Here is a 23,747-nt window from a genome sequence, read left to right as displayed (position 1 = left end):
AACAATGGCTCAGTTCCATTCAAGTGTCCAAGGATGCCATACTGGTGAACCATCAGTCACTATACCAGTGTTATGAACTTGGAAAAACTGAGTGGGATTCAGCCATCATTAATGTTATTGAATGCACCTGTGCATTTCTAGCTTTAACATGTTTTTGCTGCACGCAAACACTTTTAGCAAAGAAAAACAGAAGAAGAAGAGGAACAACAACAACAACAAAAACAAAAGGGTTCCAGCAGTAAAGCTTCGCTGCTTGGACCCTTAAAAAGGTGGGTAGTAAGTGAACATAAATGAGCGTAAAAGAATAAAAACACTGATATGGTCTTTTAAAGTTTACATCAGCGCCACGGTCAGGATTGAGGTTAATCAATCATAGCAGAGGAGGCGGGATTAAGCACCTGAGAAGCAAAACGCAGGGCAGCAATTTCCCAACAAACAGCACGAATGAATGTAGTTAGCATGCGTTGAGTAAGCTATCGAGGGTAACTGTCAGCCAACGGGAAATAGGCAGTTGTGTGTTGTATGAAAAAAATTAACGTTGGTACTTCGCAACAACAAACCTCTATGTGTCTCCGTTAATATCTTGTGTTAGTTCACCTCTTCTCTAGTCTACTGTACTGACTGACCCGCATGCTGTGACTGGTCGCTGTCGTCGAGCTGCAGCTACAATGTTGCCCTCAGCCTGCACCCTGGTCAGGTCTGCTGTCAGGCTGCTGCCACGGACGAGCTGGAGTCGAGGTGAGCTCAGTCTGCTCTTGTTACGTTTTCTATCCTATCTAAACGTTTTATAAATTCAGTTATTCAATCGATAAGTCAGTTACTAATTCCTCATTTAAACAGCCAGCTGTTCTGTCCTGTTGCTTCACCTCAGCTTTCTCACTAAAAGTTTTTTGAACTCTTTTGAACCAAACAGCATCAAAAGTGCAGACAACAGCAACGACAGAGGAGAAGAAAAACATACATATAGTACAGAGTCAACATGTTTGGATTATAGGTGTAACATAAAGCCTATTTGTGCATTTCAATGACAGATCAAGTTCATCATATTGCAGATATACATAGGTGTATACTGAAAAGGATCAAAGTTAAAGAATAAAACATTATCAACAAGTAAAATACATTCACATGTATCCATGTGATCCATTATGTAAAAGATGGAGGTCAGGCAGCCTTCCACTTAATTAGCATTAATCATCAAGCGATCAGTGAAGCAGATACTATAGCATTAGACTCATATGAAGTAATAATATGTTCTGTTGAAGATACACCAGATATTGCTATTAATGAATTTTGCTCTGTTGTTTTATGTATGAAAACACTTCAAATATTGAGTCTAGAAATTGTTTGAAGAGATGTATGATCAGAGCATAAGGCTTATTGTTGCTAATTGAATTTTGGGTGAACTGTACCTTTACCGTATCTTTGACGTGGTCTGTAATAGAGCCCCACTGATACTGGACTTTTGAGGCCGACATCGATCCTTGAGTTCAGCTGTATGTAATACAGATTATACAGATATAAACAAACATTTTAGAAAGGATCCCCCACACTTATTATACTTATTATTAAAGAACTGTGACAGAGATATGAACTGAGTGGGACGTTTACTGTTGAAAAACAAATTTGTCAGTGCTTTCTGCTGGACAAACTATGTGATGGTGACATTATTTCTAACTTACATCAAACATATATTTGACGTTTCTGTACTGCAGTTTCTTGTCATTTATCGCCCCACATAGACTGTACGTCTGCTGTAGATCAAACAGAATTAATGGTTAAAGCTAGGGCTTGGCAATATATCGATATGAGATATTTTGGATGTCATAATATTGTGATATAGCATAAGTTGTCTTTTCCTGGTTTTAAAGGCTGCATTACAGTAAAGTCATTTTCTGAACTTACCAGACTGTTTTAGCTGTTCTATTATTTGCCTTTACCCATTTAGTCATTACATCCATGTTACTGATGATTACTACCATAAATCTCATTGTGTAAATATTTTGTGAAACCACCAATAGTCATCCCTACAATATTGTTGCAATATCGATATCAAGGTATTTGGTCAAAAATATCATGATATTTGATTTTGTCTATATCGTCCAGCCCTGGTTAAAGACTCTTTAATGTCTGTGTTGTGTTGTTGTCTGTAGGATGTGTGTGGTGCCCGTGCAGAAACATTTCTGTGAAACCAGGAGGTTTGAAACCAAAGACCGTTCCTCCTCGGTACCTGGGCCAGCCCAGCCCTTTCACTCACCCACACATCGTCAAACATGGTGAGTATTGTTTACACTGGAGTTATGCACTAGTACATTAACACTTTTTAGGGAAACCTGTATACGGCATATGGTCTTTAGTCAGATCAACAACAGGCTCAATACATAGTTATTTCTTTGGGTAGGATTCAAGCACACGTAGCACAGGATGAGGATTAGGAATAGACCATATTGTAGGACACAGACAGCTTGACGTACACATTTAAGCAACTACACTGCATGTTACACACAAAATAGTCCTGCACAGTGAAAGTGTGGATGATGAGCTGTTGTTTTCTGATCTCTGCTCCTCAGGTGAGGTGACCCCAGGCTTGAGCCAGACAGAATATGAGCTCCGCAGACACAGACTGGCCTCACTTATCGAGGCCCAGGCGGACAGGCTGGGACCCTCTGCCTCCTCTGGCAACCATGTGGTCATTGTTTTGTCCCATCCGACCCGCTACATGACCAATGACATCCCTTATCCTTTCCACCAGAACCAGGTGTGGATTCAGTTTTATCTTCTTGTGCCTTTGTTTGTTTGTTGAACATAACAGGAAACTGAATAGTAACAGTTTAAAACACCTTATCTTGAAGCAGCAAGCTTCAGGTATATAGGAGAATTGCGAGTCGTTGTCATTTTGGATACTGATTATTTGTAATTTTAGCCAGGCTTTAACAATTAACCCAGAGCCAAATGTTCTCCAGGATTTCCTCTACCTCAGTGGCATCTTAGAGCCTGACAGTGCCTTGGTTCTTTATGGGAAAGGGCGACCAGACCAGGCGATCTTGTTCGTCCCCCGCAGAGACCCAGGGAGAGAGCTGTGGGACGGACCCCGGTCAGGGAAGGACGGGGCGGCTGCTTTGACCGGCATAGAGAGAGTTCATAGCACAGAAGAACTGGGTGTTGTGCTCAAGAGCCTTAAAGGTGGGTGGATCCAGGTCCAGCAGGAACGTCTCTTCACACAACTAACCTTGCTGTCCTTGTTGTTTTTACCTCTCATGAAAGTTTTCATGTTTCATTGTTTAACAAATTTCAATCAAAGTAGATTAAATGTGGCTTTTTTGACACTAATCAACAGCAAAAGACCCTTTAATATCAAAATGACACAGTAAAATCTCTACAAAGTGATTTAAATTAATTATAAATATTATTTACAAAATATATATTTGGATAAGCATTCACCCTCTTTAAGTGGACACACCTAGATCAGAACAGACCTGTAAAACCTCCGCCGTAGAGACAAAGGAACACTGCAAGCATCAAAATGATTGAAAAAGTGCAAGTCAGGGGATGAAAACAAGAACATTTCCAAGTCACTGAACAACACTTGGAGTACAGTTAAATCAAGCATTAAGACATGGAAAGAGTATCGCCCAGCTGTAAATCTGCCTAGAGCAGGCTGTCCTCAAAAACTGAGCGAGTGTGCCAGAAGGAGACTAGTGAGGGAGGACACCAAGAAACCAATGACAGCACTGAAGCTCCAGAGGCTCAGACTGGGGAGACTGTAGACAACAACTGTTGGCCAGATGCTTTACCAGTTGCAGCTTTATGGGAGAGTGACAAAGAGAAAGTCACTCTTAGAAAAGCACGCCTCGGCTCGGCTATGGTTTGCTGGAACGCACATGGGAGACAGAAGTCAGCTGGAAGACAATGACAATTTAATGGTCTGATGAGACCGCAACTGAGCTTTTGCCATGTTTGACGCAAGCAACACTGCACATCATCGTAAACATAACATGCCTACTTTGAAGCACGCTGGTGGCAGCATCATGCTGTGGGGACGCTTCTCTGCAGCCGGCCCTGGTAAGCTTGTGAGGGTAGGAAGTAAAATGAGCAGAAACACAGCAAAATACAGAGAAATTTTGATGCAGTCGACTAGAAACCTGCCACAGAAGATCTGTTGAAAATCAAGAAAATGTGTCCAAGCATGAAGCTAAAAGCTGCAGAGGAACAACATTAATGTTCCGCAGCGACCGAGTCAGAGTTTGGATCCAAATGAGAAGAATGGAGAAACATTGCAGTGTCCAGATGTGTCTGCATCTGATTTTTTTCTCATTGAACAAGTTGTTTTATTGCTTCATTTGAACAGCCACAATTAATGAGCATGTTTTAGTGCTCTATACGTTTTACTAATTGCACAAGAACAACGTTGACCATAATTATTAAGCTCTAGTTAACAAAGCAGTGGCACTTGATGGACACAGCTTTCGCTTTTCACCCTGAGTCAGTCAATACTTTATTGTTGGACCATCATCTTTAATCTTTCAGGTGGAGGCTTGATGAAATTCCACTAACTAATGCATTGTGTGTTTAAAGGGCAACATCAGTAAATGGTCATTGACTTAAACTGATGTAGAGGTGAGAGGTCATGGACTGACTTTTTCATTTAGGGGTTGAACTGTTAGAAGTAGCTTAACTTAACTGTTTCTCTTCAGCATTTTCTCTCTACTCCCATCCTCTTTCAGGCACTCTGCTGTGGTACGACAGTTCTCAGCCGTCCCATCCTCGGCTCCACCAGGTGCACGTGGGTCCCATGCTGGAAGCGGGGCCGGTGCCGCGCTCTCTCAGATCCCTCATACACTCTCTCAGGGCCATCAAGAGCTCAGCGGAGGTGGCACTCATGCAAGAAGCAGGTCGCATCACAGCACAGGTTGGTGTTTAAATTACTTATAGAGTCGATGTCATAATAGTGTAGAATTAGTGATAAATGCCTGCAAGAAATGCAAGAATTTTCATTTTCTGGTATTGTTATTTAACAGTGACTCTATAATAGTTCATTGTGCCCTCCGTTCCAACAAAACTGCCTTTTCTCTCAGTTACTGATATCTCATCGGTTTACACCCTGAAAAAAATCCCCTCAATCTCCTCTTCATCATTCATATAATAAGAAAAATGCGTCTAATAATTATGAAAGCAAAATGCTCAATAAATCCTTTGTCAAGCCATCAATACTATTATTTCCAAATGCTTGACGAAATTGCCCAGAAATCAGAATTTTAACGACATTCTGTTCTGATTTTTGAATGTGATTATCTTTCAAATTATTCTCATTGCATATGTTTTCGTTTATAGAAAACTGAAACAATCCTGGTGAAAATCGGTGCAGTCTGTGTTGTTTTCAACCTACGCTACAGTGTACATTGCTGTTTGCCACAATGTTGTTTTTTTCCATGCTGCCACTGTGGGGTGCCAAAGTCAGAATGCTCATAATTTACACATACGGGCTTTAATTTAACACCTGGTTCACTTTTCAAGGGAGATTAGCCACTAAACCACTTCTCAGTTTTGTCACAGGGATGCATTTTAAAATACATGTATGTTGTACTCGTTCCAACTCAACTCTTTGTCTTTCAGGCTTTTAGGAGGACGATGGCTCTGTCTCATGGAGATGTAGATGAAGCTGTGCTCTTTGCTAAGGTAGCTGAAAATCTCTGTATGGGTCTTCATTGCCTCTCTATACATGATAGATAGTATCATGTGTGGCCTGCTACGATCTTTGTGTCTTGTATTGATCTTTAATGTGATTACTGCAAAGTAAAGAGGAAACTATTATTATTCCTCATTACGACTGGACTTGACTGTCAGATTGATCGATTGAATTTATTTGATATTTTCAACATTCAACATTACGCACAGTATTGACAACTGCTGATTAAGATGAATTCATCGAGGAACACACAGGAAATCATTTCCTCTGTGGTCCTCAAGCTTGTACACAAGAAACCAGGTTACTCAGAGATAATAAATAGGGTTATGATGGAAATCAGTCAGGTTTCTCTGTTACCCTCGACAAGTCAAAATGTTCAGCAGTGAAAACCAGTTTATTTAGACTTTGTCAGTTTCAGTGTATGTTGGACTTTAGATGGAATTAGACTTTGAATACGAGGATGTATCACTGCTTGTAATGATATTTCCTTTCTTCCATCTGAGATACTTTCCCAGTCTGATGTCTTTGATGAATTTTGGATGAAGACAGTTTGGTTTCTGGCTGTCTGAACTCTGCAGGATTTAGCTTAAAGTACAGTTAATGCTGTATTTACCTCTCTCTCTCTCTCTCTCTCTCTCTCTCTCTCTCTCTCTCTCTCTCTCTCTCTCTCTCTGTCTGTCTACTACTGTATATGACATAAATCATAGCAAACATGAAGCCTACAGTTATTTCTCAAGTAGAAAGGCCTTTTTTGACAGAAACTCTTCTTCCAGTTTGATTTTGAGAATCGACTCCATGGTGCCAACTTCCTAGCCTATCCACCTGTGGTTGCTGGAGGGAATCGAGCCAATACTCTGCACTACATAAACAACAACCAGATTATCAAGGTAAATGAAGGTGTTGAATGCGATGAAGGATCTGACCTCTCATATAAGGTGCAATGAACACACACATTAACCATCCTGAGAATGAGAAGTGGTTCATATGTGTATAAAGTAATGATTCAGTAGCATAAATGACTCTTACACTTGTCTCCCTCTTTCTCTCCTCCACCAGGATGGTGAAATGGTGCTGCTTGATGGCGGTTGTGAATACTTTGGTTATGTCAGTGATGTCACTCGAACATGGCCAGTGAATGGGAAGTAAGTTTGACAAAATAATCATAAATTGTACCAGTCAAAGAAAAGCAAAAGTTGATAAAGAATATCTGAGCAGCGTAGCTCTGTAGAGCCACCAGAGGAGTGTTTCGTGAAGGTGGTGTGGAAAAGCAGGACTCATTGTGAAAGTCCTGTCTTGAATGAGCCTAACACACTGAAACAGGAATAAGCTGTTTCATAAAGCCAACTCAAAACTGATATAAGACAACCCTCGTGTAAGAACTGCTCTTCAACAGCAAGCACAAATCAACTCACTGTGAAGAAAACTGACATGTAAAGACAACATTGTGAAGCACATATTCAACATATAATATGGAAAATAAAACAATGAAACAAAATCACAGCATTTGACAAAGCAAAAGAGAGCTTTTTGGCATCATGTTTATAGAGCAGCAGCAGTGGGGTCAGGCTTTGACAAAGGAAAGATCAACACAGCCCACTGAACTCCTCAGTTAGCTCAGTTTGTTTCTTGGCTTGTTATTATGTCATTGTGGGTTTAAGACCAATGTGAATATTGTGAATTTTCATCAAGGGCTGAAAATTAATGTACAAGATGTATTAAGATTGTTTATTTACAGCTTGTTGTTCAGGTAAACTCACGTGACAAACATTGCTTCCATTGAAATTGAGACTAAGAATAGCAGTACTTTTTGTAACAACAATACTGATTCAATGTACTTAATATCCTAACATCTTCTAATTATGTCAAGCAGACTGTTAATTGCTCAGAACAGTAAAGAGGACAAATCACAAGGTGAAAAAGGAAAACTATCAGTTACCCCTGCGATGGGGCGTGTTAATTCCCCGTAGAACTGTTAATAGAGCCTGGCTTTCTGTTATGAAAGATGCTTCGAACTTCAGATGTCAGATACAATGTCACTTCAGATATTACATGACAAACAGTGTTGGATAATAATCTTAAGGATACTTGTTGAATATTAAGATCACTGGTCAATACTGTCCATAAAGGTTGTAACTGGATGCCATACTTTTACAAATGACATTGGCTTTTGTTTAAATAATATCTCAACTCTTCCAAGTGTAATACATTGCTCAGTTCCCTGAGCCACGTTTTAAAGGTGGGCACAGGCTCCTCTTTCCAATTCTGAAGTATAGTCTTTTAATGCTAATACCATACATAATTAAACTGCCTGTGACTGGCGTTTATCGGCCTTATTCGATGTGGCAACCAGAATGTCTATCAATGGATCAGCTTTTTTCTTAAAACTGTAATTCTCTTTAGTTTGATTTTGCTACTGTCCCTTTTTGTATTTTTAATAGACACATTTCTGAGTGTGTTTAAGAGAGATGGTGAAAATACTACTTACAATGAAGCTACAGCTACTAGTCAAAGTCATTTATTAGCTTTATTTTGACTATAGTGCATTCAAAAGCACATATATTGACTGGAATACTGTGCAAATACCTATGAATGAAAAAGATATGAGGTCAGAGTTTAAAGTGGCTCGAATTCATATTTTTATATTAACATTTGATGAAATCCCTATGTGTATGTGTGTATTAACCTTACATTATCACACAGCTCTGCTCTCCCTTAGCTCTCTGGAGCTTTATAGTATTTTTACCTAATTGTTTTGGCTTCCTGACCTGCAGCCTTTAGTTTTCACACATGCATACTACAGTGGAGCATTTAGCAGTGAAAGAGACGGATATTTTCTTCAGGAGTAGGTGAAGAACAAAAAAGGAAAGTGAATATTGACCAACAATCAGTTATTGCAGGTTTAAGTCCAGTTTGTTGGCTCTGATATTTTTTGGTAACAATTTACTCATTTGGAAATTTTCCCGTTCAAGTAACTTTCTGTTGACAGAGTAGATGTTTAACAAAAGGTCACTTTGTGTGTTTGATGCGTCACTATAGACTATTTCACCCTAACCCAGCTGTTGATTATATATACATGACTTTTCATGCTATTTTGAGAATCTGCAGAGGCTCAAAACAAGTTTAGTTTTCGTGTTATAGTCAGTGGTGAATTGAGTATCAAAGTTGTGGCTGTGGCTGGAGTTTATTACACCCACCCATCAACACTACACTACATAAAGTTCACTTTTATTTTTATTTTTTTGTAGTAAACAAACTGAAATCCATTTTTTTCTCATTAATTTTCACCATTTGTTTAAACTTTATACATGATTTGTTTTGAAATCTTCTGGGTCTTTTAGATTTTAGGGCCTTTTAAATTTAATGAAAATATTGTATGACTCTTCTTTTTGATAGATCTCTTAATTGATTTTTCCATGACAAAGGCAAGGATACAATAAATGTAATCAACACCAGAAATTGCTCCCCTCATCCCTCCCACCACCAGGCTCCTTGATGCAAACACACCTTAACTGTCTACTGCTCCCACCTCCTTCCTGCCAGGTTCAGCCCTGCCCAGGTTGAGCTGTACGAGGCCGTCCTGGAGGTCCAGCGCTCCTGTTTGTCTCTGTGTTCCCCGGGTGTCAGTCTGGATCACATCTACAGCACAATGCTGGCTCTGCTGGGACGACAGCTCAGGCAGCTAGGTATCATCAAGGCCAGTACCAGTGATGCTGATGCTTTAAAGGTAATAATAATCCGAGAAATTGCGCATTTGAAACTGGCTGGTCGGTCATTTCTGTCTTTTACAAATGTGAAAGCTAATAAACAGTTCTTGGCTTTTTGAACAGAAAGTTTTTGTTGTTTGAGATGTACAAACCATTAAAGTAGTAGTTTGACATTTTGGGGAAAGTGCTTATTTGCTTCCTTGGCAAGAGTTGGAAGATTGATACTGCTCTTATCTGTACAGTAAATATGTAGCTAGAGCCAGCAGCTTGTTAGCTTAGCTTTGCATAAACTGGAAACAAGGGGAAATGGTTAGCCCGGCTCTGTCCAAATACATCTAAAACTTGTTAGTTAACACGTTATATCTTGTTTGTTCAAGCTGTACAAAAACAAAGTGAAAAAACGACAATTTGTGTTATTTGCCCAGTTGTTTCTTGGAGTGTCCACTGGTTTCATGGTAACTTGTCCCTGCCAAGCCAGCTACTGGCTCCAACTACATATTGACTGCACATAGAGTGGTATCAATCCTCTCATTTAACTATTGGCAAGAAAGCAAGTAAGCATATTTACCAAAATTTCAAAGTTTCCAGGTCTTTCTCAGTGTTTAAAAGTGAGCAATGATTCCTTGTCTTAATGAAGAATGAATGTTTTTTATGCATCCAGCTGTTAGAGGTCTTAGATTCAGTTGTGCTTTTAAGGCAGGTAGATATACAACTGCTTCAGGCCTTAATTTTGTTTATGCTCATGCCAGGCTGCGCGGCGGTATTGTCCACATCATGTTGGTCATTACCTGGGCATGGACGTCCACGACACACCTGAGCTGTCCCGCTCACAGCCTCTACAGCCAGGAATGGCCATCACCATAGAACCAGGTACAGAAAAATAAGGCTTTTAAACTTTCTCTTACTCTCTCGATCAATTTTTTTTTTTCTTAAAGATGTGCAGCTGTGCCAGTACATGAAGAATACTTTTCTCTTTTTCTTTATCCAATTTGTGTGGACTTATATTGGATGGTTTGGTCCACAACTTCCCCTATTGTTAGAGCTCTTTTTTAAACTCAGTTAATAAATTTTTGCTTTGCTTTCCTGAATTTTTCCACTTTTCTCCTTCTTTTGTCTCAGGGCTGTACATCGGCGAGGACAATGACCAGGCCCCAGAGCGTTTCCGTGGCCTGGGTGTGAGGATTGAGGATGACGTGGTGATCCAAGACAAGGGAGGCCCTCTGATTCTGTCGTCTGACGCACCGAAGACCATCGCTGATGTAGAGCAGGCCTGTGCCCAGAGATAGGGCAGGACGAGACAGACAAGTGACCAAATGAGCCACAGGATCAATGGCAGGCAGTGTACTGTGATTTTTCAACCGTCTCCACGGTGATCACGTCATCAGGCTCAGGGCCCAGGTACATGAAAGGTGGGAGCACACTGCAAGACTGTGGTTTTAGTCTCAACAAGGCCTCAAAAATTTAGAAATGTGGTAATGTGGAAGATCATAGATTTTGCAGACGCTTTACTGCCTAAATGTTCAAAGAAACACAGTGGTTTCATGTTTTGTTGGAAAGTGTTCTCCCACACTGCTGTCTTCAACACTAAAGTTAGCCGTTGTCACAAACAGGAGCGCACAAAGCCTTGTCAATACGTAACTGAACAAGACGCTGCCCTCATTACACTGATCAATCTTTCAATCTGCATAAGACCATAAGTTCCAAAACAGAAAACCAAATAAGTAAACATGGTGTTGTTGCCACTCTAAGAATGATGAAGAGCTCATCCACAATAAAGGTGGATATAGTTGTGTTAAGGTCTACGTAGTGGTGTACTACACTGTTCCGCAGCAATGCCACATGGAGACTGGTCCTCATCACACGCAATCCACTTATCATTGTGATGGTGCTATCAACAGGTAAAATATGACGCTGAACCATAAACCAAAACCTAGAAACATCTGTTAACCCTTTTCATTAAGAATATATCCAACTAAAGACCCAGTATTAAGATCTAACAACCATGTCAGCATTTTTCGTGACAGACTGATGAACCAAAGGCATAAAAATATCAGCTTATATAAATCAGTTTGCTCCACACCATGTTCTTCAGTATTAACACCATCATTGCACACCAGGATATAACTATGTTTATTGTCTCACTCATATAACTTCCAAAGCCTACATACACACGCTTCATTTGTCTCTTACACACAAAAATACACAGTTGCCATCATTCAACTCATGCTACAGTACACAGGCTCTAAACATCACTCACTATACTGTATGAATGATCAGGAAGGACCAGGGCATGTCAAATCAGCAGACCACCATGTTTATGCACACAAGTAATGAATAAAGAGGACTCTGTCCAAAAGAGATGCTCCTGATAAATCTGGAATGATAACGATTACACCAATGCACTGAAATCGTTTCAAAAGTATACATTGATAAGAGATTATGTGTGTGTTTTGTTTTTTTGTGTGTGTGTGATTGTGTGTGTTCTCTTTTAAAGAAAATTGTGTATATGTATTAAAAAGATCTCTATTTCTTCTTTCGTAACTAATAAATTATTTTGGTTTGATGCATCTTACTGATGATTGACGACATGGTGTGAAAAATGATGATGATGATAATAGTGGCTGCATTGAACTGAGATTTGGGCAGGATAGAAAGTTGACCTCAATATTAGGAGATCGAGATGGACCAAGACAACCTGTCACTTATCTTCACTTACTGTGTGATTAACAGTGTCATTCTGTACTTGGTTGCTGAGTTCTTGAAAATGCATTTTCATGGTACTCTGAGCGCCACACTTATACACGGTATAGTGATACTCAGTATCTTCACACCTCAGAAAAATCACATCAAAACTATGTGGATAGATGGAAATCATTTTGGGAAAGCAGGAAAATATATAAAAGTAGTAATGCCCCATGGTTGTTTTTGTGTTTTATTGTTTTACAACATTGAATCAAAGTAGATTTAATGTAGCTTTTTTGACACAGATCAACAGAGAAAGAGTAAACATCTCTACAGTATGATCTCTTTCATTACAAATATAAAATACAAGATACAGCAGACTTTGATTTGTCAAAGCAGGAAAAGCACAGGTGACATTAATAACATGGTGAGCCAGTTCCAGGCTCTGATATTAGAGCCATTGCTACTGTTATTGTTTACACCTGTGCTTTTACAAGTCCAAATGTATGCCATGAAAAGAGTTTGTTGATTATAGAAGTGAAATGGAGATCAACTGTGTGTAGTCAAGGGGGTTCAGTTGATTACAGTATAAATACACCTGTATCAACTTCTGTTGATTCAGCATCAAGTGAAAACCTCCATCATGAGGACACAGGGAGACTCCAAACAACACGAGAAAAGTCTGGATTGATACAAGAACTTTTCTAAGTGATCTGTTTTTACTTTAAGATTAAAAGAGTTTTTTCTGTTTATCAGTGTCAGAAAAGCCACATTAAATCTCCTTTGATTCAATGTTGTAGAACATTAAAACATGAAAACTTCCAAGGGGCGTAAATACCGTGTGTAAGCACTGTATGTGTCTGTGTGAACTGTGCGTAAAAGTCTGAAGTCAAAGTGGATATATTTGAAGATACGGGGTTGATTTTTGTATGTAACATTATACTTGAAATGATCTTATAGAAAAAAAACATTTTATTCTTGGTTATTTTTGGCATTTTCTCAAAACACTATGTGCTTTTCTTGTTACGTTCACATACAATCTAAATGTTTAAGTAAGTTTTAAAGTAAATTGTAAATAAGTAAATTGAAGAATTTACCCACTTAGGCATTGAGTTACACTTGGTGACCAAAATGGCTTACTAAATAACTAATTTATTCACTTTTGACACACAAGTTAAATGTTTTCAGTGAGTGACGGCCATTTACAAAATGAAGGAAGTGCTGTGCAGCACAGATGTGATGATCAGTGGTGGGATGTAACTAAGCACATTTACTCATATACTGTCTTTATGCACTGGAGTATATTTCATGCCACTTCATACTTCTTCTCCATGACAATTCAGAATTTCACATTGTACTTTTTACTCCACATTTATTTGGCAGCTATAGTTTGAGATTAAAATGTACATATAAACATATAATAATCTAATCCAACACATTGTTTCATGTCACAACAGAGGTTTCCAACCTTTTTGGCAGTGTCTACTTGTTTCCTTTCGCTGGTTTTAGATGGCTATGAGTTGGTTTGCAATTCTACCAAAGACGTCTCAGGTTTCATTTAACTAACTGATTGAAGTTCAAAGAGGTCAAATTATCCAATATTTCACACAAAAAGCAAAGAATAGAGAAAAGTCATGTATATTCTGCAGAACTAGTACTTTTACTTTTGATACTTTAAGTACATGTTGCTCATAATACTGTACTGTTACTTAAGGAAGAGTTTGAATGCAGGACTTTTTCTTGTAATGGAGTATTTTTCAATTGTTGTATAGGTACTTTTACTTAAGTAAAGGATTTGAGTAGTTCCACCACTGATAATAGGCTAAATTATAAAACTCTCAGGGGCTTTTTTTCTGCATTGAGTACTTTACTTTTGATACTTTAAAGTACATTTAGCTGAAAACACACTTTTACTTAAGCAACATTATCAATGCAAGACTTTTACTTATACTGGACTATTTGATGATTGGGATGTTACGTTTTGGGAATTGCAACAGGTTTTATTTGCATCCCTTCCTTAAAGATCCCCTCCACATACAAAAATATTCTGCTTGGAACAATAATGTGTGTCTGATATGTTTTTCCCCAGAAAAAAAGTATAATTACCAAGTTAAACTCCTTAAATTGGCATCTACTCCTTCTCCTTCATTAGACTCCTTCATTTCCAAAATTCCAGAATTTATAAATATGCAAATATATTTTATTTCAGAAAGTTTAACTGCTGGAGACAAGATGTCTCCTATTTCATTGTAAAGTTCATTCTCAGTGTTTGTACACTGGAGGCTTCAAATTTTCACATCACACTTGTGTAAGTTGAATGTTGGACCAGGATTGGCTCCAAACTAGTGGTGATGTCACAAATCATGATCGTAGGCCCGCCCATTAAAATCAGATTTTCAATGAGCTCAGAGAAACTTTACACTTTCAGCAGATTAATGTGAAAACAACCTTCTAGTGTCAAACTCTGCACATACATCATTCTGCACATTGAAGATCAAACATCTGACTGAAGGAACAAGAAGAAAAACATTTCTGAGAGGTGGGGGACTTTAAGTAAAGGTAGCCTAGTAATACCACATTATAAACATACGTGAAGGTCCTGCATTCAAACCTTTGCTTAAGTAAATGTGTAGAGGAATGTAGTTAAAGTATCTTAAAAGTAAAAGTACTCATAATGTAGAGTTGTTCCTTTCAGAGTTTAAGATAAATGTAGCCTAGTAGAGTAAAAAGTATATTTGCATCTGAGATGTGGAGTAGAAGTATAAAGTACAAAAATGTAAATTCAAGATTCAAAATTATGTTGTCATTTCTTAGTAGTCACATACATTGAAATGAAATTATGTTTCTCCCAGATCAAGAACAGTGCACTTGCAGAATAAACAATTTAAATAAACTTAACTACTAAAAATATAAGATAACTAAAGGTAACAACATGAGGTAGTGAGCTTGCAGCAAGGCATTTTACTATTGTTAAAGTAAAGACTCGAAAATACTTGTTTGGTTATTACAATATAATAACCAAATGTTACTCGTGTGTACTTGAGAATATGTACTTTGTTACTTTCCCTCGCTGCTTACTGGTAAATTGTTATCAGCTGTATGAAAAGTGGAGCTCCACTGTCCCCTACAGATTGAGATCGGCGACTGCTGACAGAGCTCGGAACCACTTTCCGAACAATCCCGAACACCTACGAAGACAACCTCCCCCTCTCCCTCCACCCCTCCCTCCCCCCCTTCACGCCTAATGTTGCTGTACCTCCAACCCTCCCCCCGTATCAGAGGAGTAGAAACAACAAGCCGCCATTTTGTTTGTGCGGACAGACCGTCAGAAACAGGAGGAGATAACCGAGAGAAGGAGCGACTCCGGCGGCCGACGACACGCCGCTCCGGGAACTGCTGGGGGGAAGAAAAGAGTGGCGAAATCCTGTCCGTGTTATCAAGAGAGAGGGGGGAAAGCATCACCGAAAAGATAAGACGACAGTGGAGGGAAAAAAAACCGAGTCGGTGATATATAAATATATATATTTGTGCATGAGAAGGAAATACTCCGAAAAATCCAAGGAAGGGGGTGTTTTGCGGAGCGGAGACGGAGAGAGGAGAGAGGCGGAAGAGGGCTATATATATTATAATAACGAGGAAATACCTGCGAAAACGGGGGAAAACATCAACATGAAAAATCATTATGTGTCCGTCGCGGAGGAAGGAAAGAGTCCGCATAGACAATTATATAAATAAATTGCTGCCGGGCAGAAGGGAGAGGTGGAAAGAAAGACGGGTTTAAAGAGAAGGGGAAATTGCCAGGATCAACACGAAGGGGGGCATTCTCCATCACAAAGAGTCAATGAGAGGATTTTGTCAGCCCAAAATAATTTAGGGGGGGTGTCAACATTATTGTGCCCATCTGAAGCGTTCCGCTTCCGAAATAGCCATAATTTCTCAGCGATCCACCGTCATTTTTTTTTATCACATTTTCGCCTGCCGCCGTAGCTCTGCTCCTGTTTTTGATTAAGATTTCTCTTTTTCTCTTCGCTTGCACAGCCAAGACATCCTACAAGGAGTGACTGATAGGTGTTTTGGGGGTTTTTGTTGGAGTATTTATTATTCTTTGCATTATCTGAGATTTCAAGTGTTTAAACCCAAGCGAGAACCGGAGGAGGAACCTCATCTGGAGCACAAGATAAGTAAACCCTCCTCCTCCTCAGATTGTCCTCTGCAAAATAAAACTAATTGGATCAATCTGACTGCCCGCTGATTGGCAATTAGCGCTGTGATTGCCCTCAAGAACTACACTGTCAAAGACATAAACTCTGCATCAGAATCGATTGCACAAGAGCAGTGATTTTTTTTAAAATAAGATTTTCTATTTTCAACCTTTGCCTACCCTGCATACTGCAATAGGCAGAATCGCGCAAAAGGAGGTTGCAACAACTAAATGTGCAATATGAGTCCCCTCTTTCTGACCCAGTGCCTTGCATGGTCACACACTACAGTATAGTCAGCATGCACATGCAAAAGAAAACTCATGCATGGGATTTTACATTCGCCATAGATTTTCTTTTATCTGAGTAACTGTAACCCCGGGACTCCAGTGTTTTCATCTTTCTGCAGAGCTGTTGTACTATTTATTCAGTTACTGTTGAGTCAAGGCAAGTTGTTTTTCTCAGTATTGCACTTGAGAGTAACGCTTTAACTGTATTTTAAACCCACTGCCGGTGAGTCTCCACACACCGGTTGATTACCTTTCTCTGGTTTGGAAATCTGTGGCATGGACAGCAGTGAGATGACTGATCGGCTGAGAGAAATGTTAAATGCAACCGAGGGTTTCAGAACTGTTGCATGAGAGACCGACCTGCAAAAGTTAACACAGGAATAAACAAGTAGCATTTCCGTGCCCCAACTGAGTCTTCACTGGAGCGTTTCAGACCTGAAATACAGGATTTCTCCGCCGACTATGGCGGACAAGACTGAGTGCAGCACGGAGGACGGATCTTGGGACAGTTTTTGTGTCGCAGAAGAGGCTACATGAGGTTGTCAGAGGGCCGCACGCTTGCCTTTTTTTCGCCGACTCCACCTTCCCACCTCCTCCTGTTCAAATCTGAAGAAACAAACTCTCCGACAGGGGAGGGGGACTTGACTGATATCTGCAGAGAGGAATAAACCGAGAGGGAGAACTGTGAGGGAAACAGTTCAACATTGCTCTCCTCTCCCCTACCGTCCCCCGAGCGGTGGGGGAACGATCAGAAGCATATGTTAAAGGGATAAGGAGACTCAAATAAGGGAAATACGCTTGCCCTCCGTGGATCTACAGCATTTTTTTAATTCGTCAAAAATATGGCCGATAATGTCCTGGAGTCCGGCCCGCCTTCAGCCAAGAGGCCCAAGCTGTCCTCCCCAGCTCTCTCAGTGTCTGCCAGTGATGGAAATGGTAAATATATTGCATGTTTTGTTTACTTGGAGATAAAACTGTTGGTGTAATAGTTGCTGGCCAATCTTGAAGTCCCTGCAGAGTTTGCACAGCAACTTACTTGGTCTGACACAGAGTTGCTCCATTACTAATGCTTTTAAACATGCACGTATTTGTAGCTCGATTTAAATAAAGGGGTAGTCTGGTAAATTTTGATCGCTATCGAGAAACATGCAGTATCGTTGGAGCTGGCGCCAGTAGCAACTTTCCAGGAGTGATGTTTTGATGTGTTAGCCTCAACAGGCTAACTAGCTAGTAACTAAAAGATCCACCTCCAAACAATGGAAGAGTCGAGTCACCCCAGTTTGCTTCAACTTTACGAGCTACTTTAAAAGTTTAATTAATCCGAAGGATGAGAGCACAGGCACATTAAACCACCGGCGTCGTAAATAATCAATAAACGTAGAGACAAATGCTCGTTTCAAAGCTAGCTTTAGGAGAAAGTAACGGTAACCGAGCGAGCTAGCTAACTAGCCAGCCGTTGGACCGGCTCAGCTGAGCTCGGTAGCTGGCTAGCAAAGAAAATAAGTGATTAATTAAACCCTAATGGTCACCAGAGCGACTTTTTAAGTTGGCGCTAACCCTTTCAGTAGCTGCAGAAGTAAATGTGTGGGGTCATGAATTTCGTGTACATGTGTTTGCTGTGGGGACACTTGAGTTTTAGTGAACGGTTGTCGTATACCAGCTAGCTATTGTTCGACACTTCATTAAAGTTGCGCAAAGCCTTGTTGTCCAACTGAAGATGCAGCTTTGCGTCAACTTCAATTTTATTACCGCGTTCTAAGTAAAAAGGCAAACTCAGCCATCGTCTCCGAAATGCCTCTTTTCACGCCTTTTGTTCAAAGGCGTTTAGTTTTCTCAATTGTGCTACCGACGGTGCCCATTCTTGTTCAGCCTCCATTGTCTGCCTCTGCACGGTGACAATGCGCTGCACTTTTTGTAGTTTACTTTTCAAATTCAACACTTAGCCCAAGCAAACCACTTAAATGCATTGTGAATTAAGCCATCATTGCAAAAGAATAAACAAATTAATTTGCACAATCACTATGATTTAGGCATTTAATCAACAATTAGTATGTATAGTTTAACTCAAATATTTCTTACAACACAAAAAGTTTCACAATTGTGAAATCATCTTTTTTAAAGAATAGTAGCCACACCTTTAGTTCTCCAACTGTCAGAAAATAAATGAATGTGAGTTTAAAAAAAAAAAAAAAAAGCTCAAAGCATGTGTAAATTCTCACAGGATCTGGGCTCTTAATGTAGTAATACATGGCAAGTTTGTACATGAGGACAGTGAGAGAAGAGGTAGGGATACAACTAGTATCATGCATGAAGTCAAACACAGGCCTGGCATCTTCTACACTGTAACATCAATCTTTCGTTGGGATGTTAACATGCCAGAAGCCATTATAGAAAATTGAAAATGCATAATGTTTTCATGGGGCGATCCATAGAGAACAACTTGGTTTGGGATGTTACAGTAGATATATCAGTTTTAACGTGTATCAAAAGTCTGCTCAAGGAAAATTATTGTGATTTTAATATATTAAAATGTCCTGTCAAAGACCCTTCCCTCTTCTTTTGCCTCCTGTCTTAGTGGATATAACTTAAGTCTTACACCTTCCTCTGTTTCATGCCCTCACACCACATAACTGAAGATCCAATGCACACACCTACCTAGGTACTGTAGTGTTTACCCCTCTGCGGCTTCTCACCTCGACCCTACTGCGTTCACTCTCCATGTTTGGCATCCCATCAAACCACAAACTGATGCCCAGGAGAGAAGTCCAGGCTGAGAGAGGCAGCTACTGCTGCTCTGCCTGTCTAGCTGTGGGCTCTAAATCAGTGGTTGATAGTTTTCAAAGTGGTGTCAGAGCTGTGCCACACTTTAAAAAATGTAAGGTAATTTAATTATTAGCCTTGAAATACTATGGCTATGCTACGCCAATCCTAAATTTTAGTTAAATTTCCTGAGTCGTCACTTTCTAAATCAGATCTTTATTTTTCTGGTGGGTAAGATTTTTGTTTCTTTCTTTGTGCCTAGATTTTGGTTCACTCTTTGACCTGGAGCATGACCTCCCAGATGAGCTTATCAATTCCTCGGACCTGGGGCTGACCAATGGAGGGGATGTCAGCCAACTCCACACCAGTCTTGGAGGGATAGGTGTGGGAGGAGGTCAGGATGCAGCTGCGAAACACAAACAGTTGTCTGAGCTCCTGCGCGCTGGAGCACCAGCTCAGCAGGGTGGCCCTACTTCCAACAGCACAGGACCTGGGGCTTCCATGGGGATGATGGGGGGTGTCAGTGTCTCCCCTGGTGGACCTCAAGGCATGCCTCCCCAGGGACAGCAGCAGCAACCTGGATTAATGCAGCAGGTTGGGATGGTGGGAGGGGTGGCAGCGCTCAATCGGGCAGCTGCCATGATGGGTGCCCAGAAGGGCAACACTGGACAGCAGCAGCAAGGGCTGATGGGGGGGCAGGTGATGAACGGCTCGCCGAGAATGGGTTACCCTGGTAGTGCAGGCATGGGTAACAATGGTAATCTGTTGGCGGAAACCCTACAGCAGCAGCAGGGTGGTCAGCAAATGGGACCTGGGGGTCAGGCAGGGATAAGACCACAGCAACCCGGAGCACTGAACAAGGTAAGCACACCAGGACCATGAGTTACACTGACATCTCAGAAGCAACTGTTTTATCGCAAATTATTTTTTATGATAGATTGCAATTTTTAATTGAGACTAAGATGTTCCAAATGCCTTCCTAAACAAAGTGTAGTTTTGGTGCTCTGCTGAATCCCACACCTGCATGTTTCTCATACCCTTTTACAGTAAAGATGTTGTCATTTTGAGCAATTTTGAAAAGTGAATTTTGTCAAAGGACAATATTTACACAAACATTAAAACTGACATATTTTAAGCTGTATCATGGGGATTTGGAAGTAGTTGGAACACACCTAATGTGTTTAGACATCTTTTCAGACTTGATTGAAGCTGTAGGCTGATGTCTTATGCGAGACTGGTGAAGACAAGAGCTCTCCAGAGCAGGTGTAGGTGCAGGCATGAGTGTGGTTGTGTGTTGGATTCGTATCCACATCACCCTTCACTCTGCGGTATTGATGGTTAACCTCTTTGCTTGGCAATATGCCACACGATGGTTATGATTCGGTTGTAAGGATGTGAAGTCAGTGCTGCAAACCACTGTGTTAAATGGTTTAATTGAGGTTTATTTCTGCAACTGTATGAGATTGTAACTTAACTCACTGTGACTGTGTACCAGTAAACACACGGGTTCTTTTGTAATGTCCTGTAGTTACAATATCATCAGTAAAGTATATGTATAATTCTTTTTTTTTTTTACTGATCGTCTTTGTTCAGAAAGGAAATCATGCAGTTAAGCTCATCATTAAACCCAGTAAGATGAGTTATTTTCACTTTCACAAAGTACAAACAGTTTCATGAGTCTCTGTTGGTCACGTAACAACCGTTAACAAGCCACTCCACATTGTTGCTCGTGTTGGATCCTCAGCCATAGGATTGATGTGCTGCTCTTGAAATCAAGAATAGTTTGGCCAGATGCTAAAGTAGCTGGAAATAGTTTGGGCTGGATCTGAGATCAGAGCTGGCAGTGACCTTGTTTGCAAAGGTGGCATTTAGATTCTGACTCTGTTATTTATTTATTTATTTATTTATTTATTTATTTATTGTGGAGAGCAAAGTAAGGTCAGGAAAAAGAGGAAGTGACATTGTACAGTCTGAACATTGAACTGTACACTCACAACATATAGTCATTATGAAGGAATAATTACTGCTAGTATTTGAAAAGTGATTCCATGTTGTCCTCCTTACACCCTTTACTCAGTAGCATTGAGCAGTTGTTTAACTCAAACTCAAAAAGTGGACACTGTAATCCCTCCCATATTTCTACCTTGAATGTCTGAATACCCGTCGTCTTGCTGCTTAAATCATGCTGTAATAAAATCATGAAAAGTAATTTATCTCGCCTTCTAAACAATTTATTTCTTCATCTCCTGTTTTGTCTCCTTACCTCCTCTTCTCCCCCCCCCCCCCCCTGTCTCTTTCCCCATCTCTCTCATTTTCTTTTTACTTCCTCTCACCCTGCTCTCCAGATGAATATGATGGCCAATGCGGGCCCCTATGGCGGTCCGTACGGCCAGTCTGCTGGCCAGGGGCTGCCTGGAGCAGGGCTGGGCCCACAGCTCCAGAATAAGGCGGGCCTGCCCAACAATATGGCCACCCAGTTCAACATGGACAAGAAGGTGCCGCCGGGTCAAGGAATGCCTGGGATGGTAGGACTTCTTACTAAATATACACATTTTAGCCTCACACACTTTCTTATAAACCACTTTGAACACAATTGTACTTTTGGTGTTGCACGTTCTGTGTAAGGGTCATCTTTGTCGATTTAGTTTTCAGTTGATGCTTAAGTCCCATTTAGGTGACTTTCTAATTCTAGGTGGTCTGGTGGTATCTTATGTTTTTCTTAATGTCAGCAAAAATCGATGAAAAGACCAAAACCAATAATGAATTGATACTACAAACTAGTATTACCTGCGCAACCAAAGCCTTATTCCTCTGTGCCATAGTCCTCCATTTTCTCCAGAAACTAAGCCATCAGTGAGCCACTCACACACAGTGAGCCTCAACAAATGCACCTTTTACTCATGTTAGAACATGGTTTGATTTAAAAACTACAGTGCCCAGCTGTTTTAGGACATGACTTAGTCTTTTTTAAAATTAAAGTATATATTTGTGAGTCATTTTCCAATAATTTACGTCTTCAGTAGGAGCCAGTGGGCTTGGGGCTGAAAGCCTTGGTATGCTTCAGCCAGAGTACTTGTCAGATTGTTAAACAGCACCTGAACCCCACCTCTACACCGCACCCTTCCGCTTTGGGGACTGCGTCCAACAATTTTTTTTCAACTTTCCAAATCAGGCCATCACACCCACTAAGCGCAACGACTGGCCAGGTGTGCAGAGGTGACACATCAAGCAGGATTTGACCTTTTTTTTTTTTTTTCCATTCATCAACCAGCTACTTCCATCAGTTTTTATAGATATGAACGACTGCAACACCCCATCTCTTTGACATGAGGCGCTTCACTCCACCTTTGAGCGTGGCTGTTTGGAACAGCTATAAACACTTTTGCCTTCTGACGTGGTCAGCTTGGGAAGTTGGAAAATGAAGAGAGAGACTTATGCATCAAGGGATTTGTTGACAATAACAAAATAACAGCCATAATATAATATTTTATTGTATATTGAGCCTTTAATTGGTTAGCGTCATATGAAGACTTATAACCTCGAGGGATTCAATTCAGGACCATCAGTCAGTGCCAGGAAAACACACCTGCGTGAATGTTGTTACGTCATCTTTGCACTACAACTCAAGATGTCAAACGTAAAAGAAAAATGGCCACCAATCACAGATGCTGCAGATGGCGTGATAGATGAGAGCAAACCCTGTCAGTCCAGAACATTCCATTAGCGGGCCCGGATCAGCCTGTAGCATATAGCTTGTTATAAAATCCCGTTTTCCTGATTTGCCTTTGTGACTTAATAAAGCTATTGGTATGTGATAAACAAATGATTGCTCGTGTGTGTGTGTGTGGATGGAAGAGGCAGAGAAACCGGTTTCTCCACTAACAAAAAATCTCAGACAGTAATCAGAGTTCAGCCATTACACACAAGATGCATTTGCAGTCAAGTGTTCAAATTGGAGCTTGTTTAAAGAGCCGAAACATCCTTCATGTGCTCTCTGAGATCGATGTGGCACATCAAAAGACACCATGGCATTTGTAAAGAGAATTAAATTGTTGGGTTTTGTAAACTTAAGTTGAATTCTGACTGTATTTATCTGGAAATGAGCTGAAATATACACTAACTCTGTATCATTGTACAACATGAAATGCTGCTTTTACACACCTGAAAAGATGAATAAAAAATCAAAATATTCACTAGTGAGAGGTTAACGTGTAATTCCCAGTTTAGGAGTTGTGTGAGGTGATGGGTCCGCCCCTCGTTCTTGTTCCCACATGTCCACAATTGTCACTGATAATAGGTCTTCAGGTTGCTTAAATAGAAGAACTTTGACAATCTCATTATATTTCTTTATCCCAAAAAATGTGTGTATATATGTATGTGGCTACATACAGCTAAATCAGGAAAAGACTAATTTTTACAGACAAATCAA

At 40.2% G+C, this 23,747-nt stretch overlaps 2 protein-coding genes across 8 annotated transcripts in view; both read left to right on the top strand.

Annotated features, from left to right (window-relative positions):
* The first annotated feature begins 164 nt into the window (after positions 1-164).
* xpnpep3 (X-prolyl aminopeptidase 3, mitochondrial) lies at positions 165-11,950 on the top strand. Of its 2 annotated transcripts, XM_067570236.1 has the most exons (12): positions 165-269; positions 593-738; positions 2,151-2,273; positions 2,568-2,755; positions 2,961-3,180; positions 4,722-4,906; positions 5,611-5,673; positions 6,457-6,570; positions 6,740-6,825; positions 9,224-9,407; positions 10,137-10,257; positions 10,507-11,950. In XM_067570236.1, the coding sequence occupies exons 2-12, from the start codon at positions 669-671 to the stop codon at positions 10,671-10,673; spliced, it is 1,521 nt and encodes a 506-aa protein (XP_067426337.1). In that variant the 5' UTR covers positions 165-269; positions 593-668; the 3' UTR covers positions 10,674-11,950. The 2 variants fall into 2 exon arrangements, with proteins under 2 accessions (XP_067426337.1, XP_067426336.1); XM_067570235.1 differs by lacking the exon at positions 165-269 and having other exon boundaries at positions 387-738.
* Positions 11,951-15,351: 3,401 nt separating this feature from the next.
* Positions 15,352-23,747, top strand: part of ep300b (E1A binding protein p300 b) — a 35,504-nt gene continuing 27,108 nt past the window's right edge. For all 6 annotated transcript variants that reach the window (XM_067570354.1, XM_067570349.1, XM_067570352.1 and 3 more), the window contains exons 1-3: positions 15,352-17,494; positions 19,581-20,179; positions 21,664-21,843. In XM_067570354.1, the coding sequence (XP_067426455.1) occupies positions 17,401-17,494; positions 19,581-20,179; positions 21,664-21,843 (873 nt within the window). In that variant the 5' untranslated portion in view covers positions 15,352-17,400. The remainder of the gene's footprint in view (positions 17,495-19,580; positions 20,180-21,663; positions 21,844-23,747) is intronic.

Source organism: Thunnus thynnus, chromosome 17 (genome assembly GCF_963924715.1).
Source record: "Thunnus thynnus chromosome 17, fThuThy2.1, whole genome shotgun sequence".
Taxonomy (NCBI): domain Eukaryota; kingdom Metazoa; phylum Chordata; class Actinopteri; order Scombriformes; family Scombridae; genus Thunnus; species Thunnus thynnus.
This window is presented reverse-complemented; position numbering and strand designations above follow the sequence as displayed.

Bases quoted from the DNA above. Each gene is read 5' to 3' on its own strand.
- xpnpep3 (XM_067570236.1), top strand. From the start codon at position 669: ATGTTGCCCTCAGCCTGCACCCTGGTCAGGTCTGCTGTCAGGCTGCTG. The intron at 2,756-2,960 runs GTGTGGATTCAG...AATGTTCTCCAG, and splicing joins ATCCTTTCCACCAGAACCAG to GATTTCCTCTACCTCAGTGG. The intron at 3,181-4,721 runs GTGGGTGGATCC...ATCCTCTTTCAG, and splicing joins TGTGCTCAAGAGCCTTAAAG to GCACTCTGCTGTGGTACGAC.